At 28.2% G+C, this 25,235-nt stretch overlaps 1 protein-coding gene across 1 annotated transcript in view; it reads left to right on the plus strand.

The window, feature by feature from the left end:
- Positions 1–25,235, plus strand: part of LOC130673314 (transcription factor SUM-1) — a 52,130-nt gene extending 26,895 nt beyond the window's left edge. Inside the window, exon 5 of the mRNA XM_057478288.1 lies at positions 23,904–25,235. Coding sequence (XP_057334271.1) covers positions 23,904–24,025 — 122 coding nt within the window. The 3' untranslated portion in view covers positions 24,026–25,235. The remainder of the gene's footprint in view (positions 1–23,903) is intronic.

Consider the following 25,235-nt stretch of genomic DNA (forward strand, 5'->3'; position numbering starts at 1 on the left):
CGATTATGTATTAAATAAACAATAAAAACGCTAATTTATGTACATATGTATGAAATAAACGCTACATGGGTAACAAAATTCTCCATTAAATGTTCATAAATAACAGACGATACATAAGTTTGTCATCGCATAGTTTTAAAATAGACCTCGAAAATAGTTAACTATAAAAATATCTCATTTAAAATAGCACGTAAATAGTCTAAAATAAATGACATCTAAAAAAAGGCAAATAGAGCCAAAGAAAAAGTTGAGTCTGTGTTAATATGTCTTTAGTCCTAATGTAAGTCAATGGAATAATTTAATGTCACGTGCAGTTGTACCAGAGTCCGGATTACAATCGTATTTTTTGCTATATATATGTTCCCTTACTATCCTGCACGTGGTCTCGTTCATGTCTACTGGGTAGGGTGGGAAAAAATTGTCAGCATCTGGCCATCAGAACTGCAAGTAAAAGCTACTTCTGAGCTCTTGTAGATTGTTAATTCTGATGCATCTGGCTTTACAAAGTAAATGAGACAACTTACGAAAAGGGTTACTGACCGTTTTTGTGCACTCGACATTTTTATGTTTCCTTTTATATATTTTATTTTAATGCACAAACTGAATAGGGGGTCCTTAGGCACGACAGAATATCTAAGAGACTAAAGTATTCGTTTTCATCCATCTAAGACAAATCTGTGTTCATTTTACAATAAATTTAATTTAAAAAAAAATTTTTTTTGGGCACAACAACACATTTCAAAAAAATTATTGAAAAGTTTGTTTTGATGGTTTCAATTACTGGTAAAGAACTTTAATGTTACCCATATGATCATATATAAGCATATATGAACATATATTATGTTCATATATGAAGCCTAGATTAATCTAACAAAGACTTCATATCGAAGTATATATGATTATGATTATATATGTTTACATATGGTTTATATATGCTCAGATATATTTTCATATGGATCATATATAAGCATATATGAACAATAAATGAACATATATGTTCATATATGAGACCTAGATTAATCTAACAAAAATTTAATATCTGAATATATATCTGAATATATATCATATATGTTTACATATGATTCATATATGCTCAGATATTTTTTCATATGAATCATACATAAGAACGTATGAACCATATGTGGGCATATACGTTCATATCTGAAGTCTAGATGAATAGGACAAGAGAATTTGAACTTTACAGACATATACGTTCATATATAAATCATATCTGAGGATATATGATCATATGGGAAAATTTTATAACGGGTTTCATTTCATTTTGAATATGAAATTTATTTTTTTTACCAAAATTTTAAGATTGTACTATGACCCCAACTCCTTTGTATCGCTTTGAAATTCTGAATATACGTAAATTTTATAAAAACGACTACAAAAAAGTGATTTCTAGTAGATTTTTGAGTACTCTATTGTGGTCAACTCTTCCCTATTTTATAAATTTTCAATAAAAAAATAGAGTTGCATTCGGTTTATAATTACCAGTACTATCACTATAATTAACTAATCAATTAATTATTCCCTGTAAATTGTTAATTGTTTTGAATCTAAACCGCAAACATAATTATCTATCAATTAGCAAATCAATTAGTTATTCTCAATTTACCGAGTTACTATACATAAATAAGTTAGGATACTTGACTGAATCGTGACCGGCGACCGCAATTAGTGAGCAAACCCAACATGTTCAAGTAGAATTCAATTAATTTAATTAAAATTTATTTATTCTCTATAAATACTCTAGCCGCTATTTTAATCAATTCCATTCACATTTTTTTTTGCCATTCAAATTTTCACCGGGAAATAAAATTTTATGAATTTAATGTTTGTCAATGAAGAGACTCTCTATCTGTTAAATTTTTTAATCTAATATTCAGTTATTCACTGCAGTTGAGAGTCAAAATCTCTGATTAAGAAAAAGTATAAGAATAATACAAAATTTTTCAAGATTACTTTATAAAGTCTAATGACGTAAATTTGAAATATTAATGATATGCATTAAAGTGTCGGTGTTAATTTTTCTTTTTTGAATTCAAACTTATTTTATTTTTTATAAGGTGTTATATTTTTAAGTAGATTAATGCTGGACATGAGACGAGGCATTAAGCAGATCGGTATTAATGAGTTTTGTCACCCCCGAGTGGCACTCAGTTCCTATTTGGTTACACTCATCCGTCTATAGATAGCCCACCCATGAGTTTCTAGCCTTTACTTGCTTCATATATATATATTTATATATGTATATATTCAATGAGAAATATATGTACTCGAGGATAATCCACGTGAAAAACAAAACGGCTGTTCGTGTTGGTAATTTATCTAAAAATTTTTGTTTTTTCTTTTATTCAAAGAAATGAAATTTATGTTTTATAACTCATTTTAGAAACTTTTTTTTTTATTATTATTATTGTTATTATTATTATTATTTACGGTAATACCAACTTCCGGAAGTTTTGAGTAGAACATAATAAATTATTCTTGTCAAGAATATGATTAGTTTTTATATTTTCTTGTTTATTTATTTTTAAACTTTTATTTGCGACTTGTGGAAACAACCTCAAGGGATTTAAATTTAGAGAAAGGTGGGGCAAAATGTCCCCCCCCCCCCCCTCACCAACTCAATTTATTTTAAATAATTTAATACTTTTTTATTTACCGAAGCATTTTTATAATTTAGTGGGACAAAATGAGGATACTAAAATTTATAGCAAATATTTGAAAGAAAATGCTGAGTAGGCTCTTGAAAAATATGATGAAAATATGTGGGTACTAGCAGGGTTTAAGTTTCCTTAAAGTTCCGGATTGCTACCTTTGTTGGTTTTTGGAGAAAAAAAATAAAAAACTGAAGTATGTAAAACACTTTTTTTCACGATTGACACAATTGATTTATCAATAAAATATATGATAACTCTGTTGCTGTATAGAATTTAGTTAAATTATTATATAATGTCTTCATTGCGCAGGAAAAATAATCACTTGCTGCTACAGAAATTTTTTCCGTCTGCGAACGCCAGAATTTAAACAAAAAAAATATGAAAAATTGATATTTTTTTAAAAGATCTCGTTGTCTAAAGTTACGATTTTTTTAAGAGCATAATTTTAAAATCAATTTTTTTTTTGTTCCAAAAACAATTTTGACAACGGCCTAAAATTTTCCAAAATTCCCTCTAGTTTACTAACAGATACATATTTTCAAAATATCTTTAACAGGTTCACGATTTTTATCTTTCTATTTTCACTGAAATTGTAGAATGACCATATTACCTCAGTAAATTATAAAAATGCTCCAATGAAACAAAAAAAGGGAAGTCTACGGATTCCTTGGTGCCACCAAACGATCGCGAATTCTTGTAGAACTCGACGAAATAAGACTTTTTTTTAAATAGCTATAACTTCTTCAAAAATGGCCAAGTTCAAACGTTTTTTTTTTTTTTTTCAAAATTTTCATCTTCAAATGCACTATCCGGACAAAAATACAAAAAAATTAAAGATATTAAAATCTATGAAATATTTTACTTTTTTGAAAAAATCGCATTTTTCTCAAAAACTAAGCGAGATATCGAAAAATTTTATCCTTCAAAAAAGTCGTCGAGTTCTACACGAATTCGCGGTCATTTAGCGGTGCCCAGGAAATCGTAGAATCCCCAAAAAAAAAATCTGATTACTCAAAATAAATAGAAAAACAAATACTTAAAAAAAAATTCAGCTTGAAATGTAAAAAATGGCCGTTTTGCCCCAGCTTTAGTTCTTTATTAAAATATTTTTCAACATCAAGTTGAATTTACAAATACAAAGATTACTGTAACACAGAAAGGTTAGTAAATAATTCAGAACAAGGATAAATTATTCGTAGCATTAAAAGTCTTTACTAGAGAGGGCTTATGGTCTCGTCTGATTTTATGCATTAGCAATGGAAAATTTAAAGCTTACTGTACGTTTAGCCTTATCGTCGTTTCCCTTCATACGTCTATTTGTCGTCGGTGACGTTTACAAAATACCTATTTCTGAATGACAATAAATTCCAGGCTTAATAAATGATAGGTGATAGTGATAAATAAATTTATTTGTTATTTTCAATAAAATTTTATCAATTTCTCATTGATGAAAAAGTTACTCAGATCTTTTATAGTCTGTTCAGCAATTTGAGAGTTATATTTTATCATATAGAAATTTCGCTTTTAATATTTATAGCAGAATCTAGAAACTTTTAACTGAATATTTGAAAATAAATTATTCTATTTGCTTATAAATAATAGAGAGTACCGCAATAAAGTGTCTTGATTTAAAAAAAAATGCATTAAACTTATGACAGATATAACTGCGATTTATATTTATCTCAGAGCTTTTCTATAAAAATATAATTCTATTTATAAATAGAATGCTCAACTAGTTTTTATCTGTATAAAATATGTGCAAGTAATATCGTAAAATGAGGATTTTGCCTCGCTTTTGAAATTGGATACTTATTTTTTTATTGATTTTGATATGCGAATATGATGGCGCAAGGGAAATATGTAGCATTCAATTTGAATTTTTAGATATTTAAGAGAATAATAGGAGATGAAATAAAATAAAATATATTGTGATTATAATTTTCATAGCAAAAAACACAGTTTATTTTTACCCATATAAAAAGTATTTCTTTTAAAAACCCGGGTCAACAAAATCACTTGATTTTGACGTAATTGACTTAATTAACTTGATTTTGACTGCTATAATTCTTTTGACTTGAATATGACTTTTTTAACTTAGAAATTTAAGTCAACTAAGTCAAATCCAAGACAACGAGGCTTTAATTTGACTTGGTTGGCGTAAATGGGTACTAAGTAAGACAACTTAGTCAAAAACAAGTCAAAACCAAACGTGTTTTCATATATTAGGATACGAAAATTCATTCGGTTTTGACTTGTTTTTGACTTAGTTGTCTTACTTAGTACCCATTTACGCTAACCAAGTCAAATTAAAGCTTCGTTGTCTTGGATTTGACTTAGTTGACTTAAATTTCTAAGTTAAAAAGTCATATTCAAGTCAAAAGAATGACAGCAGTCGAAAGCAAGTCAAATAAGTCAGAAAAGTTAAAATCAAGTTATTTTTCTGATCCGGGAATGTTCCGAAACGGTTTATCGCGTGAACTTCAAAATGTGAGACAATTCTGAACTTTAAGTTGATAATTTTTGGAACTTTCAAAAAGTAAAAAAAGTTTACAACTGAGTATTTTTGAGACTCGTTTTTCGGAATTTTTCAAGCAAAACTAATTCGACCATAATTTTTATGGTTTGAAGAACTTTAGAAGTTAACGACGTCTCTGCTTTGACATTTTGCGACATTAGAGCACTACCTCTGCGCTTCTCGTTCAAAGTATGCGAAAATAAAGATTTTAAAACTAATTATGAACATTTTTTTACTCTTATCAGAACTTTACAAGAACGTGGTCGGAAGGTTGAACATTTCATTCCTCTTGAATTATTTTGAAATTCCAAAAGTGATCAACTAAAAGTTCAAAATTGACTCAAATTTGAAAGTTCACTATCGTGAACTTTTCTGGAACCATTTTTTTTAACACGGGTACACATTTTGATACAAATAAGTTATACATAACACGTTCACGCGTTAATTTTTTTACTGATCACGCACAACCTTCATTATATTTTCCACATAAATATAGTATCGACAGCCTCATTAGCAAACCTACAATCGTATGAAAAAAATTTTCATCACTACGTGCTCAGAAATCTTGAAATTAAACATTTTTTCATACTTTCTGAAAATTTTTTAACAATCAACTCAGGAAGTTTGCTAATGACGGCCGTCGCTTTTATACGAACCGTCATATTTATGATACAAATTATAATAAAAATTCATCTTTCCAGTTATTCTGTATTTTATCTTTTAACTCAGCTGTAGATTGAAACAATGCAACATTTAAATTCAGAAAAAGTAAATCAATAGAACCGAAATTTCCATTCTTGCATACAAATATCTATAACTACAAACAATACTGTCATAAAGATATGCAAGTATATAGTAATAGTAGATAGAAAGAGATATTTGACTTCTGCATCGCTATTCGTACTCGAGGTTAAGAGAAATCCCAGATTCATATCAAGATATATAGAAATATTAAAAGACCTCAGTATGAGGAATACGAAAATGTCATTTAATGTGTACAAGGAAGCGACGGTTTTATTGCTTCACGGTATGTTGAATAACATCGTACCGATAATTCGACCTCAATATCAAATATAAACTCATATACATCCTTTACTATATATATATATAACTAACTCTTGACTGTCACTACTGAAATCGCATGTCAACAATCTCATAAAAAATTAATATTATATATTGCACGCTTCGAACGTGAAGTAGGTGGGCAGGGGGTAGTGCTCTATTATACTCACGAAAAAAATCAGGATCTACTCAGCTTAAAATTTTTATTTTGAATCTGAAATTATCACATAGTAAAATATTTTGTGTTTTATTTTGATTTACTGATTTATGTTATATGTATTGATTATACAAAATTATTTTGTGAGATAAATTCATAACAATCAATAATTGTGAGTGTACCCGAGTCGAAATTTAGAGCCCATTTTGAACCTTCTAAAGTCGGATCTATTTCGGACTTGAAGGCTCAAAATAGAGTCTGCTTTCTTATTAAATTAGGTCCGATTTTGGTCCCTGAAGTGCTACAAATTTCCATTTTCAGCACTTTAGGGCTCAATATAGGATCTGATGAAAATTAAAATTAGGTTCTATTTTGAACCTCTGGGGCCTATTTTATTGTCATAATTATTACATTAATAATAATATTCATATTATTAATATCATTAGCATTATTCATATTATGATAAATAATAATCTATGTTACTCTGAATTTTATTTGCATTTACAATGGTTAAATCAATTTCAATTAAAATTATCAAAATATATAGCAAATGCTGTTGATAGTTCAATTTTTCATAATAAATTAATAATAATAAATTAATAATAATAATAATAATAATAATAATAATAATAATAATAATAATAATAATAATAATAATAATAATAATAATAATAATAATAATAATAATAATAATAATAATAATAATAATAATAATAATAATAATAATAATAATAATAATAATAATAATAATAATAATAATAATAATAATAATAATAAGTAATTTTATATAAATTTCGTTGCTTGTCAAAAAAATAATGCTTACAATTAATTTTTAAAAATCTTTAATTTTTTTATATCATCATAAATAATTTAATTATAATGAATCGAAATTTATTACGGGACTAATACTGTCAGACTTGAAGGTTCAAAATCGGACCTCTCAGTGAATGTTCGGACCTCAGGGTTCAAAGTCGGAGCTAGAGGACTACAGGGCTTTCAATCGGATCTATTTCGGGCTAGAGGAGCCTATATAGGCTCTAAATTTCGACTCGGGTAATTGTAATTGTAATAGCGTTATTCCAGAAGACTTCTCTGAATCCTAGAGAAATTTTTTTCCACTGTTTTTAAATAAAAAAAAAATTTTTCGTATAAAAAAAATGGCCGTCGATCAGACCCATATAATGTAGCCATTTTTGAATTTTTAGTAATTTTTTTTCAAGGGGTTTATTTGAATTACTCTAGCGATAAGAGGGAAAATCAGACTCCGTCGGCCATTTTACCTGAGAGCTTTTTAGAGTCAATTAATGTCGATATTTAAAGTTAGTTTTCGAGTTACATTTAGAAGGTTCAAAAATTGACACAAAAAAATAAATGTCAGTAAAGAATAAGATAAATATTTAATCCAAAAATTTTAACACGGACCTATTTCAATGCAAATCCATTTATTTTAATGATAAATCTGAAATTACATAATAAATGTATTTGGTACCTATATACATACATGTATGTTTTTTTTTTTATTCTATCTCGTTAAATGCACGACGAAAAGCATAACCAATTTACCGGTCATGTAAACAATGTCTATCGAATTATAAAGCGATAACGAGGAAAATACTCGTGGGACAATAATAAATCGAAACTTTATATCCAATAAACTGAAAAGCAACAGGAATAGTTGTCGATGTTGATGTCGTTGTCGTCACTGTTTTTGTTGTCATTCTATACATCATAGTAGTCATACATGTATACGCATATATACAGTATACTGTATACTGCATATACAGTGAATGGGAAAAGTATTGTAGGAGTAAAGTTAAAATTATGGCAACGAGAAACAAAATAAATAAGTCAAATAACATCCCGTGTGTCCACAAAATTTATAGACGTGTGATAAATAGAGTCCAGTATGACATAATTTCTCGTCTTGGTGGTTATGAATTTAGTACTAAATTTGTTGATAAACTTTAACTGCATTTACTACGGAAAACTAAAATTTTTTATAGATCTATTTAAATTTCAAATTGATAATAGAGGCATTTTTTATTGGGTTACAAGATAAATTTTACATGGAATACAGCCGGTTAATTGATAATTTAATTGTATTATAGATGTTAATTTATTTCATTGCTTATTATAATTTTATTGAATGCTTGTGTAATATTTACACGAATGAGTTATGCTATTTTAATTAATTATTTTTGTAGCATACTAATTAAAATGCAGCAATCATAAAATTAAATTAGCGTAAAAAAATAAATTAACGTAATAATATTTGCACAACAATGTGATATTAAATTAAAAGTATTTTTTTTGGTGATTGTGATTAATTTACATTTATTATATGCTCCAATTTTCCGTTATGGAATTCGTTGATAATCTCCATTGTGTGCAATAATTTTTTTAAACTGAGTATCGAATCGATGAGTGCTAATTAATTATTTATTTTAATCCAAAAGAACAAAATTTCCATTTTTTAACTTCCCGCTAAGAAAATGAGAAATTTTCAAAAGTTCGGGAAGTTATTGGTTTCGGTCCGATTTTCGAAAATCGAATTTCTATCAAATCTTGACGTTTTGAAGTTCTAGGAAGCTATTCTGACTAATTTCACGATGATGTACAAGTGTATGTGTTTACGTATGTACGTACGTACGTATGTTTGTAAATACCTGTATCTTTTGAACAGATGAACCGATTTTGATCTTTAAGGTGTCATTCGACGCGGCTTGTTAATATCTAGAGTCTGTGAAAAATTAAGCTTGATCGATCAAGTGCGTTCGAAGATATTCCAAAAATTAAATTTTTTCAAAAATGTTTTTTTTAGATAACTTTTAATATGCTCAATGGATCGATTCCAAAACCTAATCAGCTCTAAAACTTTATAAGCCGCGTCTAATGCCACCTTAACCATCAAAATCGATTCATTCGTTCAAGAAAAACCGAAAACGAAAGAATTAAAAAAAAATATTTTTTTAGTTTTTTGGAAATTTCTCAAAAACGACTTCATAAATCAATTTCGAAATTTGGTCAGCTTCAGAACTTGATAAAACGCGTCGGTCGCCACCTCAACCGTCTCAATCGGTTAATTCGTTAGAAAGATATCGTTGATATAAGAAATACATAAAAACGTTTTTTTCGAAAACAACAGCCTACAAAAGTATTTTCGAGCTCGAAAATGTATTCACAACAATATTTTCGAGCTCAAGGTGATCGAAAACAGCGGGAAGTTTTGGGGCTGGCCCGCAGGGTCAACCGATAGACTGATTTTTTTGTTATTTTTCAAACTCATGATAGCTTAAAATTTTTTTTCAAAGACATTAGACATAGTCGCCTATCAAAGGGCGAAAATAATAGAAACAATTTCGATTTTAGTATTTAATTATTGCTCTACATTAAAAAAATTTGATTCATTAAGACTTATAATCGGAGCAAATACGAATTTTATTAAAATCCATATTCACTTTGAATCCACTCCAAATTTTTTACAGTGAAATTTATTCTCAAGTCTTTAAATTCTTCTAAAAGTATTCAAAAATAGAGGAAAATATTTTTGCAAATTGAAGGATTCCTGCTCGGTAACAAAAAAAAAATTGGTCAATGTGGAAAAAATCTAGATCGTGTTGAATTGAATGATCGATGAAAAAAAAAATAATTCGATTAGTCCAGTACTTGAAATGTTTACAAACAGGAACGTAGAAGCAAACCAGCCGACGCAATATAAATTTAAAATTAAACCAGATTTTTTTCATTAATCATTGAATTTATTTGAACTGTTATCAATGGTCGTGTCTATTAAAACGTTTTCGAGGTAAAAGAATTTTTTAATACCATTTTATGAAAGCACATAAATGTATGTAGGATTTGAAGTGAGTGTAAAGTGAAAAAGTTTCGAACGCGACTGTAGAGCACTCGAGGGTTCGCGCTCGAGGTGTACAAAATATTAATATTTTATTGCATGTAAATCAAAAAGGTGTCAGAATATTCAAAATTATCTATAATAATAATAATAAATTATATATTTGTTTATTTTTGGAAATTTATTTATACAAAGTCAAAATTATTTTCTTAAAGATAAATGTTACCAAGAAATTTATATACATTGAGTAAGATCGTGGGTGGTTTTGGCTTTGCCAAAAAAAAAAAAAATGAACTCATGAGTGTAACATATAAGCGTGTAAGTCCCTAGTGTAGTTGCTCTGACGAGGAGAAGATAGAAGCAGTAAAAGGGCGGGAAAGACGGAGTATATTTGAGTATCAGTCCGGTAATCGTGGATCTGTTCCAAAACAAGCCTCGTTTGCGCGCTAGTGGAACTACTCGCGGTCGCTTTAGACTCGACAGAAGTCAAGTACTGATGTAGTACACTTACAGTGTACGGTAAAGATATAGAATTAAAAAGAGTATAAAACAAAGATAGATTGAGTACAAGACTATAGTACAAAAGCGAGTAAGAAAAGTGAACATGGAATTTTATTTTATTTTTTTTTATTATATATCTTTCATTCTCTATACTCTCATATATATTTATCTCTTTTATTTTACTGTGGAATCGTCAGTGCGATAATATAACTCGTGGATTCGAGCCAAATCCAACAGCATGCGGGAGCATTCATCGCGGCGTTTGCATTGCCATTCGATATGTGTAATACTCGTGTCGCTAAAGTGTCTTTCTTCCTTCTTGCTGAAATTTATCAACTATACATATATACTTTTTCATATTATTTTAACTCAAGCCATTTTTCGTATAAAATTTTGACATCCAATTTATGGTATTTTATAAAATTTTAGTTCCCTAAAAAAAAAAAATCATTTTTTAAAAGTTGATAAAATTTTATAAAATTCTACGTCACTAAATGTATAAAATTTTATGCGGCCATTTTCTCTATAAAATTTTTATTTTTATTTTCTCCAATTTATAAAATTCCACAAAATTAAAAAAAAAAATTTTATCTCCCGGGTTTTTATATATTTTTATTTAAAATTTTAAATATTTTGATCGGATTAGTCTATAATTAATTAGTGATTATTAGAAAGACCAAAAAAAAAGAAAAATAAATTGAGTAGAAAATGTAAATATCTATAAATATACGCGGGATTAATTAGCGTTAATGAACACTTGGCTATTGGCAAACTCGATGAGCATAATTCAACTTAGAAGACAGTATTATCTGTATACTCATTCGCATATCTAATCTAACCTTTGAGTTTTCTGGTAAAACTTATTATTTTTAATAATTTTATTTTACTATTTTTATTTTTACGTAAACTTTAAAATAAGAAATACTTGAATACTACAGTAGTACAGAGTTTCTTGTGAAAATGTAATGACTGTATATCAGCAAAACGAAGCCTTGGTGCCAAGCGGATTACCGAAGCGTGTCGCACCGTGTGTGGATGCTGATTATTTTAATTAATGCTTAACCGTTTCGCCTCGACTCCCCCGAGAAATTTTAAAATGGCTTACTCCAAATGCCGTTTAAATAAATTTTAATAAATACACATGCAAGAATTTATTATTTTATTATTTATAAATTATAATGCAAGAAGTGAATTATTGACTTTCTCACACCTCAAGCGCGAAGCGTCAAATACAGAAAAAAAAATTATTTTTAACGAACGATGCTCAGAAATAAATTACCTGTGTAAATTGTTATTGTAAACTCGAAAATTTATTTTTGGATCGTTACTTCGAATAATACGTTATACATATTTTTCCATGTGTGCTTAACTTTGGCTTGAAAATATAAAAAAAAAAAAAAAATTGTCGCGTTAATTGAATGACGTAAGAATTATGAGATCGATTTAATGAAATGTTGAGGAGCTCGGTTGAGTTTAAATTGAAATTCGAATGCCACACTTCAAGTGCCATATATTGTCACGGGACATTAGCATGACGTATAGTTGCACTTTTGAATGTTCGCGCCAAGATATATGTATATACTTTCAGGGAATTTTTATTATTATTTTTGATAATAAATGAGTAAAAAAAAAAATAATAATGACAATGATATTCATTTTAATAAATTAGGTGTAGTAATTATTTATAATTACCAAAAGTAATTGAAATTATCAAAATTTTGATAGACAGTTTTTTTTAAATTTATTTTACAACGACGTAAAAAACTTTGTTCAGATTAATGTAGATCTAATTAGATACGTGTAGATCGAGTAAGATATCTAGATCTATAAATCTAGGTGTAACAATATAAGGTATACCTGCGGGTAATAAGGCTTAAGTGACAGAAATGATATTTAAAATAACCGCCTCCACTAAAAGCTACTCTAGTAGAAGGGACTTGCATCGAGATGTTACAACAAGTTTATTGAGTCCCGATACCACGTTCCCTGTCTTCTATATTTCATCATCTGTCATATGATGTCGTAGCGCAGAAGAAATTATAAAAAACAATCTAGTCTTCTGTCTTTAAAAAAGTATTGTTGCTAAATTTAAATGATGATTCATCTCTAATACCAATTTTATTAAGTATAATTAAACTATTCCAGTTTGTTTAACCCGTAGGCCTTATCCTACCGTAGTAAAATAAGGCCTATTCGTATGGTTTTTGTAAAAGTTTAATTTTCTGTTTGTTTGTAGTATAAATTACCATTACTTCATTATATTTTATGGCTAATGTATTGAAATATAGATTTATGATACATTTTGATAATCAACTGCAATATTTTCGATTCCATCCAAAATCTCCCTTAGCTAGGCGGCTGCCCAATTTCAAAACACAGTAACTGACAAAAATAAAATTTTTGAAATATGCATCGTTTCATTGTGACTAGACTTCACTGAAACTAAAAATACTAAAAAATCGATTTCGAAAAATTTGTCACTTGCTGTGTATTGAAATTGGGCAGCCGTAAGCCTTATTACCCGCCGGTACCTTAGGTCTAAAAAAATCGACACAGATCAAAACAAGTTGACATACATCTTAACTGATCTAATAACTTGACATTAGTAGATCAATATTGATCTAGATCAACGCAGCTCTATGTAGATCCAGGAAAATGATCATAGATTTATATTGATTTGATTAAATTTACATTGATTTCCAATATGGAAAAAAATTGATTTACGTAGATCTTAATTAATTTTTTTACCGGATCTTAAGGGGCCTATTTTGGCCCACTCTTCCTTACATATATATAATTTTGTTTCTCTGATACACGGATTTTAATTAGTTTGTAAAACTTTGAACAGTACTGTTGAAATAATTATCGAGCTTTGTACATACATATATGTGTCTGCATATGTATATATTTATGAACATAGAGTCTTTTATCGCGTAGAGAAACTAATGCAATTGAAACTTTAAAAGCCCTAATGCGTAAATACGTTTCCAGAGAGGCTAATGAGCGTCAAATAAACGCGACGTTGTACCCTTTCTCATCAAAACATTTTCTCTCTCTATTTCTATTTATCTCTTTTCACTACTCGAGTTCATGTAAATTAGCAGTAAGTTAGCTCTTTGAAGATGTAAATGTAATTAACCCGTTTTCAATTTCCATCAACACCGTTTAATCCTGAAAATTTTACGAGCATACATCGTTTCTATATCTGCTTACAAATTACTACATATTTATCAGCTAATATTATAATTAACAAATAATATCTATATATATTGTACACAAGAAGTGGTACCGAAATGAACTACTGTATTAAACTATACCTCAAAATAATTTTAAAGGTTTCAATAAAATTTTTGTCCCATAATAGTTATACTAAAAAAATAAATTTTTAAAATATATGTCAGATATTTTCTAGTCTACAGACAATAAAAAGTTTGAAAACTCACTTCTAGAGTTAGTCCATTGTCACATTTTTCCAGAATGCATTCAAAATAAATCCAACCCTAGCTTTTTTTAATTAAATATAAAAATGGCGCGAAAACATTTGAATTTAATAACTTAAATAATTCTCTTTAAAAATCATTCTGAAACTGACGATTCTTTTTGTTTTCCACTTTTTAATTTTTCTGACAACTAAAAAAAACCCAGAATTTTTTAAATTCAAAATTTGAATATTTTCGCGCCAATTCCTAAAGCTTTATCTAGAGCCAAAGCTAAATCATTTTTGAAAGCACCCTCAGTAAACTAAAATTTCAAAACCTTGAATGAAAACTGTTTTTCCAAATTTAGTACATATTTTTTTTTTATTTATATTTATTTAAAAATAATAAAAATAGTGCAAAATTAATGCGTAACGCATATAAATTAGTCCGTGAAACGAGCGTTTAATGTGGCAATGAATTATCGTGTCATGGTAAAGGGATGAATGATGAAAGACGATAGGAACAAGGACAACCTTGAATGATTAATTATTACATTCTCAAATAAGAACATAAAGGGTTATATATATTATATATAAGGTAATAAATCACAGCAATATGTTGATATAGTTAATTCGGTATTTGTATATGTGTGAATTGACATTATGTTCAAGGCAAAAATATATAACTGACTATAACTATTCATAGACATGCCATTTCCGTCCTTTAACTATCGCATATATTTATTTTTATATATTTAAGTTATATATGGTACACACAGTTGCGTTAATACGAAAATTTAAATAAATTTACTCAGTTATTTTTGTTTTAAATGTTGGCTTACATTATATATGACGACGGATTATTCGGGCAAAACGGACGATTTATCCCGCTGATTAGATTAAATCGCGGTACATATACACAGTTTATTGCCAACCACTAGTGACGTTAGTAGGTAGTACTTACTTTTAGTTAGACTTTAGGTATTCAGATAAAATTGCTTGATCTTTCGTGTTTGGGTTCAATTAGTGCAGCGAAGTAGGGCAAAATTAGATCCCATTTAAAAAAAAAGAATTTTTGGTAAATGGTTATGTATAGTCTCTAACGAAAAGTATGGGGGTAAGTTAGATCCTTATAATACATATCAAAGACCGGGACAAAATGAGACAGTATATTTTTGAGACAAAAAAAGTTTATTTTTATTTAAATAATCAAATAAAATTTTTGAGTAAAAAAAAACGAGCTGGGATCGAACCGCCGACCTTCTGCTAACCACTAAGGGTTCTCGCTCCCACTAATTGCATCTTAATCAGTTATTAATTGTTGGAGTTAACACAGTAAATTTAAATTAACCGCTAAAAAATATCATAAGTTGGTCATTAAATCGCGATAAGTAAAATATGTAAATTACAATTTTATGTAGTTTTTTGGTCAGCATACACCAGCTTGCTTTAAGTAGACTTCCAATTTTCTTGTTATTATAATTAATTTTTTAAAATTATACTTTGGATTTATTGTCAAGGTAAAATCAAAAGAAATAACTTGAAAGATTTTAAATTATTCTTCTCTTTTTAAATTGAAATTTTTTTGTAATACTCTTTTAATTGTAATAATTAATCCTACTTTAATTACACAGTAGAAAAGTTGATGAAAAAAAAAAAAGGTAATCGGAGTTGAAAAGAAAATTTTTCATTAAAAATCCATTAAGTACAATATGAACTGGTATGAATAAAGAGCTGAAAAATGTCAACATCCTCTTTACACAGACAAGCGAATCCATTTTATTGTTAGTTGAACGATGAGTACATAGGATTGGAATTAAAATGAACGAGGAAATTGTCGAGGCAACCAACTTTAGTTTTCGTTTTTATTGTAAATTTTTTCGTTGTAATTTTTTTTTATTTTTTTCGATCATTTGCATATTACGTGATTCTAGTTGCTCTTGAGCGAGAAAAAGCGGAGTTATATTGCAAAGGGGATGAAAATAAATAAATAGTCTCTTAGGTTCGGTATCTTGTACACTTTATGTCTTGGGGATTTTTCTCAGTGCGCGTCACATTAACTTCTTACAATGTAATTGGAATTTTCTTGTTTCAAGATGATATCTTGGAAGTCAAAGAGAAATTATAATAAAAAATTAAATGGAAAATAAGAACGCTGCTTTCTTGGGAAGTCAAGAAAAAATTTAATCCTTTAAGATTTAAAAGATTCTTTATAAATATTATGTCATATTATATGATATCATTTTTTTTTTTAATTTTATTTTCACGGATTTAATTTGAGCCATAAAGAAATCTGGGATAAAATCAAACGCTCATTTTTTAGAAAAAAAATTTATTTACAGCGTCCAGATGAAAGTGGGGCAAGTTGGCTATCCTTGATAGACGGAAATTTTAAGTAAAGGATAGACTACTTTTTTCCAAACTGTTATTTTTTTAAATAAAGGAAAACTAAAACAAAACGAAACTGGGGTAAAATGGTCTGATATAGAAAAAAAAAATTTCATTGCCCAAAATTTATTTTTTGTATTGCGTACCATGACAAGTAGATAAAACAGTGATAAATATGAATATTTATCAATACATTTTTCATAACAATGATTCATATTCGATAACAGTTCAAATTGATGAAAATTAAGAAATTACAAAATTTAGACTATTTTTTAATATTCCAGGCAAAAAAAAATGTAATTTTGATCACAATTTACACCAACAGATTTGCAAGTTCACCTAGTTGATAATCCGTACATTTTATCTCATAATTTTCAGTCAAATTTTTTTATAGTGGTCCATTTTTTCCCAACTTCCCGGGTCAAAATATCTAGCCTCATCGAACCTAAGTAAGCCTCAATCCAGCCTCACTGAGTAAAAAAAGCATTTTGAGCCTCAAATGATTTTCAAAAAACATCAATGAGCCTCAAAAATGCTCAAAGAGCCTCAAATGGTGATCAAAGAGCCTCAAATAATTCTTGAGGATCTTTGAGAATCATTTGAGGCTTATTGAGGTTTTTTGAACATCATTTGAGGCTCAAAATGCTTTTTTTACTCAGTGAGGCTGGATTGAGGCTTACTTGGGTTCGATGAGGCTAGATATTTTAACCCAGGTTAAATTATTTTTTTCGCTCTCATTTTTGAAACTATCAAATAGCCAACAAATTCTATTTCTAAAAATTTTTGGATGGTTACAGAGGCTGGGATGATCAACTCTCCCCCTTTTCCTGAGACAGTAAATGAATATTTAAAAAAGAAAATTCGATTTTATTTAAAATTGCATTTTATTCTACTCGAGATACTGAGGGATTTTATTGTGTCTCATTTTGCCCCGAGTTCTTTAAATTGAATAAAAAAATTTATTAAACTTCGATTATTGTATCGATTTAATAAAAAGTTATCCCTGTTTGAATGAATTCAATTACTATTTTAAATAAAGTTTTTAAATTTGAGAATTTGAACAGCTTACAAGCATAAACTTACTTCGGTATCAATGTATTTTATCATATTTATTTGATACTTTACCGTAGATTAGCCGCCGGAGCAAGGAAACTCGGAAATCCTTTGGGTATATAAGAAACTTTAAAAGTAGTCTAAAGCTAATCCACAAGAGGATGCTCGATAAAAGGTTGCCTGCCACAAGCCTGCAGTTTCCGGTTCACTGCTTTTTTGATTCCCAAAAAGTCTACTTTAAAAAAATCAGGACTTAATAAAATCTAAATGTACCTAAATATAAAGCCGTATAAAAATATTTAGTGTATTTTAGACGAGATTAGTTATAAATAAATTTTATTTTTTCAAACATTCTTACGCTTGTGGGAAAATAATGAATGAGTCATGGACCTTTGATACTACGCGGGGTTATGGAGACTAGTTTAAAAGACGGAAAAGCGCCACCTGTTTCAGTATGCCTTCAGAAATATGTCTTGGCATCTGTCAACACATCTCACTTTCAATATTATTTCTCTTTACATCTCTCTATAATACTATGTTACACTCTATGTATTATTAATATATATGTAAAATATACATCTTTATTTACAAGCATATGTTATTTGAAAGTAATGTAGGTCAGTACATAGCAGATACTTCCATCACTTCTATATTAACTCTTTAAAATAAAATAGTATCTTAGATAACTACACTGTAGAAAAAAAAACAGGTGTCACTTTATTCAGGTGTTAATGTTATCGGTGTTAAATTTAACTCCGAAAAAGATATGACAGTAATACTAGTAGTAGTGTGAAAATTCAGTTAGCAATGGTAACTTTTACCATAAATTTTGGGAATTATTGCCATAGTAGTATAGGAACGATTATCATAATAACATAGAAATTATTGCCGCAATTTAGTAGGAACTATTCCGATATCGTATAGGAATGAAACCCATATAGAAAGAATAGTCACCATAATTTGTATGGACGCCATTAATACAATCGATATTTAAAGAAAAATCTCCTACTATCAATATGGAAACAGTTCTCATAATATATTGTAATTGTGCCGTAAATTTCTCTTCTTGTGGTCCTAATTTTAGTATTGTTGCAAATTTCGATTTAAAAAAAAATCTAATCAATGAGGGTACAAAAAACCACCATTAATATTTATCAAGCTCAGAAAATTTATTTAATAGATGCATTGAAAAAACAAATATTTGTTCCAAATAAATCAATTTAGTTCCAATTAAATCAAAATATTTCTTAATGACAAATAAATATATTTGGTACAACAAAATATGCCAGTTGGTTCAAATAATTTTATAATTTGACGGAAATATATAATAATTTATTTGTGGTAAGTAATTGATATATTTGTGGTAAAGATATTAAATTTGTGGCAAATAACCTAAAATTTGGCGATACTATACATATATTTAAAGTCCTTAATTATTTGTAGCAATTGGATCATTTCTTTACCACAAATAAATCACTTGTTTCACGCAATTAAACTACTCAAATATATTATATCTTTCTCACAATTAAATATTTATTTGGCCATATCCAAATATACGATATATTTGGCTCAAATAAATCTTTTTTTCAGTGTAAAAATTTCGTTTACCGTAGCTTCAATCAAAACTTACATGGAGACTATCGTTAAAAAATTTTAAATTCATGATAAAATGGAGTCGACTATTTAACAAAATGGCGACATGCGCGCGCACTAGATCGAGTCATTTACTAACCTATAATATATAATCTCGTAAAGAGAAAAAATTTTGAATGTTATCTGTCCCTTCATAAGATTATTTATTTATATTAATATCAAACATGACTGTATTTTTCAAGCATTTGTAGTTTTTTTAGCCAAGTATTCATTTTTTTTTTTTGTGCAAAAATAAATTTTTTAACGTAAAATAATTATGCTTCCACTTAACATTTAAATTTTCTCTTGCATAAAATATAAAATAAGCTTCCAAGTATCAATTTCGCTGTATAGAGATAGAGAAAAGACGGCGATCGATCAAAGCCCGCGAGTCACTGCTTAAGCCACCGAAGTAGCCGTTAAGTGGCCTGTAGTACAAACTCTTGTAGACGTTAAATGTTAAAGACATCGTATGAAGTCACCGGGTCGTAAGCAACGACACTTGTCCGTTAATAAGTAAACTTATGATGACGACACTTATTATTTCTTATACTATAATTCATAATGTATATACTTAGTTCGATAATTGGTTGAAGACGATGATTGTCAAGGATAGAAAAGCAAATTTAAGTTTTCTTTTTTAGTCTTTTGGCTTTTCTCCTCACTTTCATCTCTATGACTTTTGACTTGGATGACACAGATGTCTTATTTTATACCGTATACTAGACCCGATGTCATTCTTGCTTGACTTTTAAACTCTCTATGTCTCTTTGTCATTATATATATATATGCTGTAACCTCTTTTCAGCATTTGCTATTCCATATCTTCATCATCATAAGCATAATACAATTTATTTGTAAGATCCACTTTTAGTCTTTAACCCACTCAAACATCTCTGCGTTTTACTGACAGCTTAAACTGATAGCATATTCATTGAGTCGGGAACTCAGGGAAACTAGTTTACTGTACACTTAATACAAACTATGAACTACTATATACAGAAATATATTTTCTATATTTGAATTTCAAACGAAAAGTAATAAATACGATTGACTAAAATTTATTCAATACTTGATAAATTGTTAACTTTTATGATAATGAATATAACGAAGAGTATACATATATATGATTAATAAGAAATATTTTAACGGCTGTTTATAATTTTTTGAAGTTATAAAATGGAATTAAAGCAGGATCGTAAATGATCCACTAATTTTTTTAATGAGTTTCTATTATCAGAAAATTTTTAATGGAAAATAATTCCATTGGCTATTGAATTTAAATTTTTGACAGAAATAAATTCTATTGGCTATTAAATTAAAATTTTTTTTAAAAAGTAATTCCATTAACTATTGAATATTGATTCTTAACAGGAAAAAATTTTATTAGTCATTGATTTATAATTTTCAATGAAAAATAACACCGGCCCACAAAAAAAAAAAGTGGTCTGTTCTTTCGACCGGACCTATTTATCTTTATGTATTTCGACGCGCTGAATCCGAATCTGAAGCCAGTTTTGCCCTACACCCCCAAATTTTTAAGTAAATTGCAAAAAAACCATAAAAATCTCTAAAAATTAGCAACTTTGGTAAGAAAAAAATTGATGGAACTATAGACCAAGTATGATTTTTATGTATATTGGTCCGCTTGATCCAAATCTAAAGTTTATCCAACCATAAGCCTTTCAAAATTTAAGTAAATTGCAAAAAAACTTTTGAAAATTGCGGAAAATAGCAAAAAATTGCAGTTATTGTGATAAAATAAATTCTATAAAGCTAGATTAATAGATCAATCATGATTTTTATGTAGTTCGATCTGTTGAATTAAATCTTGAGCTATTTGGCTTATATATCTTTAAAAATCTAAGTAAATAGCAGAAAATCTCTGAAAATTTCAAAAAATTGATATTATTGTGATGAAAATCATTTTTTAAATTAAAACAAAATATATATGACGTTATTTGATTCGCGGAGTATAAGTTTAAATTTATTTTTCAGATCTTGATGGCTTTCTAGTCTTGTAATTCTTTATTAATTTTAAATTTTAACAATTTGTAAATATATAAATTTAAAGTTCATTTGGCCCGTCAGCCCTAAAAAAAATTAAGTTAATGCGGAAAATTGCACATGTAGTAATGAAAAAAATTGATTGAACTTAATTAAATGGTCTATAGTAGTTCCATAAATTTTTTTCTTACCAATACTGCTAATTTTCGGCGATTTTTATGGTTTTTTGCAATTTACTCAAAATTTTGAGGGTGTATGAGCAAAACTGACTTCAGATTCGGATTCAGCGCGTTGAAATACATAAAGATAGGTAGGTCCGGTCAAAAGTACAGGCGTAAGTACAGGTGTAATCACTAAATTTTAAAGTTTGATAAGAAATAAATCCACTATACGCCAAAGATTTTCGAACAAAAATCACTCAAAAAGTTTGATAATAAAAAGACTGAATAAAATTTTCTCCATGCACATCGGAAGATATACTATTTGACGGCATATATATTAAGATTTATTTCCACCTGTACGACATCTCTATCAGTCTTCAAACACTTACGCGTTCTGAAAGTCGCTAAAAATTCATTTAATTTCAAAATATCGAAATTAGTCAAAAATTTGTTTTTGAACAATCGGATTATACTTGACTTTCTATTTTTTTTTTTAAATTTGAATTTAAATTGAAGAAACTTAAAGGACTTCATTCAAGTCAAGAGTTAACACAAAAGACTAACAAGTTAAGTAGTATCTTTACTTTTATTTTTAATTGCTATTTCTTCTTTCATTTTTCTCTTCCTTTAGGGTTTTTTGTGCTAAACTCTAAAAAGACGGGGTATGAATTTTCTCGAGACGTTTGTTCATATAACTGAGAGAAAGAGAGAAGGCTTTTGAAGTCGTTATTCTTGGCAATCGGGAGTCCCAAGCTGAATAAGCACTTTTCACCTCAACAGACAGTCACAAAACACGTCTTGATTCATCATCTTTATGTCTTTCATCTAAATTTTATTATATTTTTTTCTCTATGTACCTTTAACTATTGTTTTAATACTCTTGGATGAAGTTTTCTTTGTAGGATTTTTATTTATAGCCACTAATGACACAAAGCTGAGTATTTTAAAGTCTCATTGTATGTAATGGCAATGGAAAAAAAAATAAAAAATGCAGAAAAGTAAGAATAATATTAGTAAGAAAATATATATAACCGCTTAGCATTGAATTCGCAGAAGTTGGATAATTAACTGATGTAATTATACGAGAAGAAACCAGTAGTAGAGTGAGACTGAAGTCAATTCTCGCACCCATTCTATTAAAGCGGTTCTGTGAGATGCAAATGGCCCTTGCGACCTTCCGGTCTACTCAATAATCCTTTGTCCGAGCAAGACTTCACTGACGCCGAGTAAATTTACCATAAACTAATTGCCACTTCTTCATGACATTTTTCTTTTTTAAATTATTTTTCTACTTCATTTATTTATTTTGGGATGGAGGCAAGACAAGACTCTCATAGAAATAATTACTTTATAAAATGTACAAAGACATATTTGCACTTTTATTTTATATCACAGTAACTTATAATTTAATTAAAACATTTTATTGTCTATTTGAATTTTTTTTTTTCGAGATAATTTAATTTCGTATAAATTTTATTCTTACCAGAACAGTTTTGTAAATTTCTAGATAATTGAATAGAACTTAAATACTTTTCGAATTATTCGTAAATTTTCGAATTATTTGAAAGTTTTAAAATTATTTGTATCCTTTTGAATCACTCGATTCGAATCGATAAAATTCTGATCAGCTCTCAATTATTCAATTTTTATTTAATGAAGTTCTTAGTTTTTGGAAGTAACCAAAAGTATTATTTCGTAGATTCGTGTCTGAGCTCATTTACCTCTGAAAAGAATTTGAATTATTGGAAAAAATATTACAATTTTAAGTCGTTCAAAAGACGATTTTTGAATTATCCGTAAATTTTCGAATTATTTACTGTAAAAAATTAGCGGAATAAATACGGAGTAAATACGGAGCGGATGACTGTCTATTTATTTAATCCCCTCGGAAATTTACCCTGAAGAAGAGTTGAATTTAATACTGAAAATCCGCTTCGGAGTGAATTCAAATTCAAATAAAATCCAGATCATTCCGAAATCACTCAGCTGAAAAGGCAAACTTCCTATTTACTTCTTACGCAGAGTGAATTTTTTTAAACCCCGAAACTCCGTGACGGAGTGAATTCGGATTTAAATAAAATCCGAATTTACTTCCTATTTTTTACAGTGTTCGATTCGAAGTTCCAATCAAATAGTTCGATTCGATTCGATACGAATGATTCGTAAGTTGGAACTGATCGCTCACCCCTAGGTAATACAATATATTAAATGTATATCGATATATTGCAAGTATGTATGTAGTACGAAAAAGTATGAAAACATTTAACGTCTCTACATGTAATCAACGGGTCAACAAAATTGATTACTTCAACAGCTCTGAGAGAGTTTGATGAGAATACAATCGATTATCGATATTATCTTGTTGTTGTTGCTGCTATTGTAACTCCAACATTACATCGTTTGTTTAACTTTTGTTGTACTAATACAATATGCTGACTAATCACCATTTATGTATACATATATATAGCTCGCATTTTGTTCCAGGTTTCGAACAATCCGACACAACCGCTAATTCAAACACTGGAAGCAGTTTGGATTGCCTTAATATGATCGTACAAAGCATAAGTGGAGAGTCCAATGAAAATAATTATTCAACAAATAATTAGTGTAATTAGTGTGTACAGTATTAATTGTATAAATTTATTTATACCATATACATTTATAATTTTAAATATTTTTGAGCCAAAAAAAATTTTTAATCAAATTAATAATTTTGTATAGTTTGTATGACCAAATTTTAATTTTCTCTATTATATATTATAATTTAATGTATAAGATTATAATTATATTTTTTTTTCCTTTTTAGTTTATACCAATGATAGAAATAATTTTAGATAATTTATAATTAAATAAACGCACAAATAATATTCATAATTTTTCGTTTTTTTTTTCTATACATAGAAAAATTTGTACTAAAATTACTATGCAGAAAACATAAGGGTAGTATGGAATTACGATGAAAATTGGCGGTAATGTAGAAATTTCTTCTTATATTCAATTCAATTTATAATGTGCATAGTAATTTTAACCAAGAAATATTTTTAAATTTTGTTTAGAAAATTTTATTTATTGCATAGTAAAATTGATTATGATAAATCATAATATTTAGAAAAATATTCGTTAAAAGATAGTATACAAAAATGCTTATGCATGAATACGTCACTTGATTGCTTAATTATAACCTATAAGTACAAGAATCAACGAAAAGAGCCGAAGACTTACGAAGAAAGAGATTTTGAATCAAATTATCATACTGTGCAGTAGGGGGAAATGAGACACCATTTTTTTGGTAATTGTCTGGGGTAAAATGAGACACCACTTAGTAACTAAAGAAAAAAAAATTCTGTTCAAAAATACTTTGTTACGGTTCGTAAAAAAGGGGTAAGTTGATCACTCCAAATTAAGAACCAAAAAAAACTGATTCTGAAGTAAAACAAGTCACTGATAAAAATGAAAATTTATTTTTTCATAAACTATAAATTTTTGCAAGTAATAAAAAGGATTACAGGTAAAAAATAAATATTTATCGTGACTTATTTGACCTTAGTCGATTTTTCAGTTCTCGATAGCGAAATTCACAATAACAAATTTTTTTTCTTAAAAATGTCTCATTTTTCCCACGTTACCCTACAATGTTACAAGAAAATTTAAATTTTTAAGGTTAAGTTGATAAATTTCCTCTCTTGTGTGGAAAAATATATATGTGAAAATAATATATAACATATACATGCAAAAAACAAATATTTTCGATAAATTTTGCGTATATATTTACAAATGAATCCGACATATATGCGGTGACATCTATGTCAACATAAA

Source organism: Microplitis mediator, chromosome 8 (genome assembly GCF_029852145.1).
Source record: "Microplitis mediator isolate UGA2020A chromosome 8, iyMicMedi2.1, whole genome shotgun sequence".
NCBI classification, from domain to species: Eukaryota; Metazoa; Arthropoda; class Insecta; order Hymenoptera; family Braconidae; genus Microplitis; species Microplitis mediator.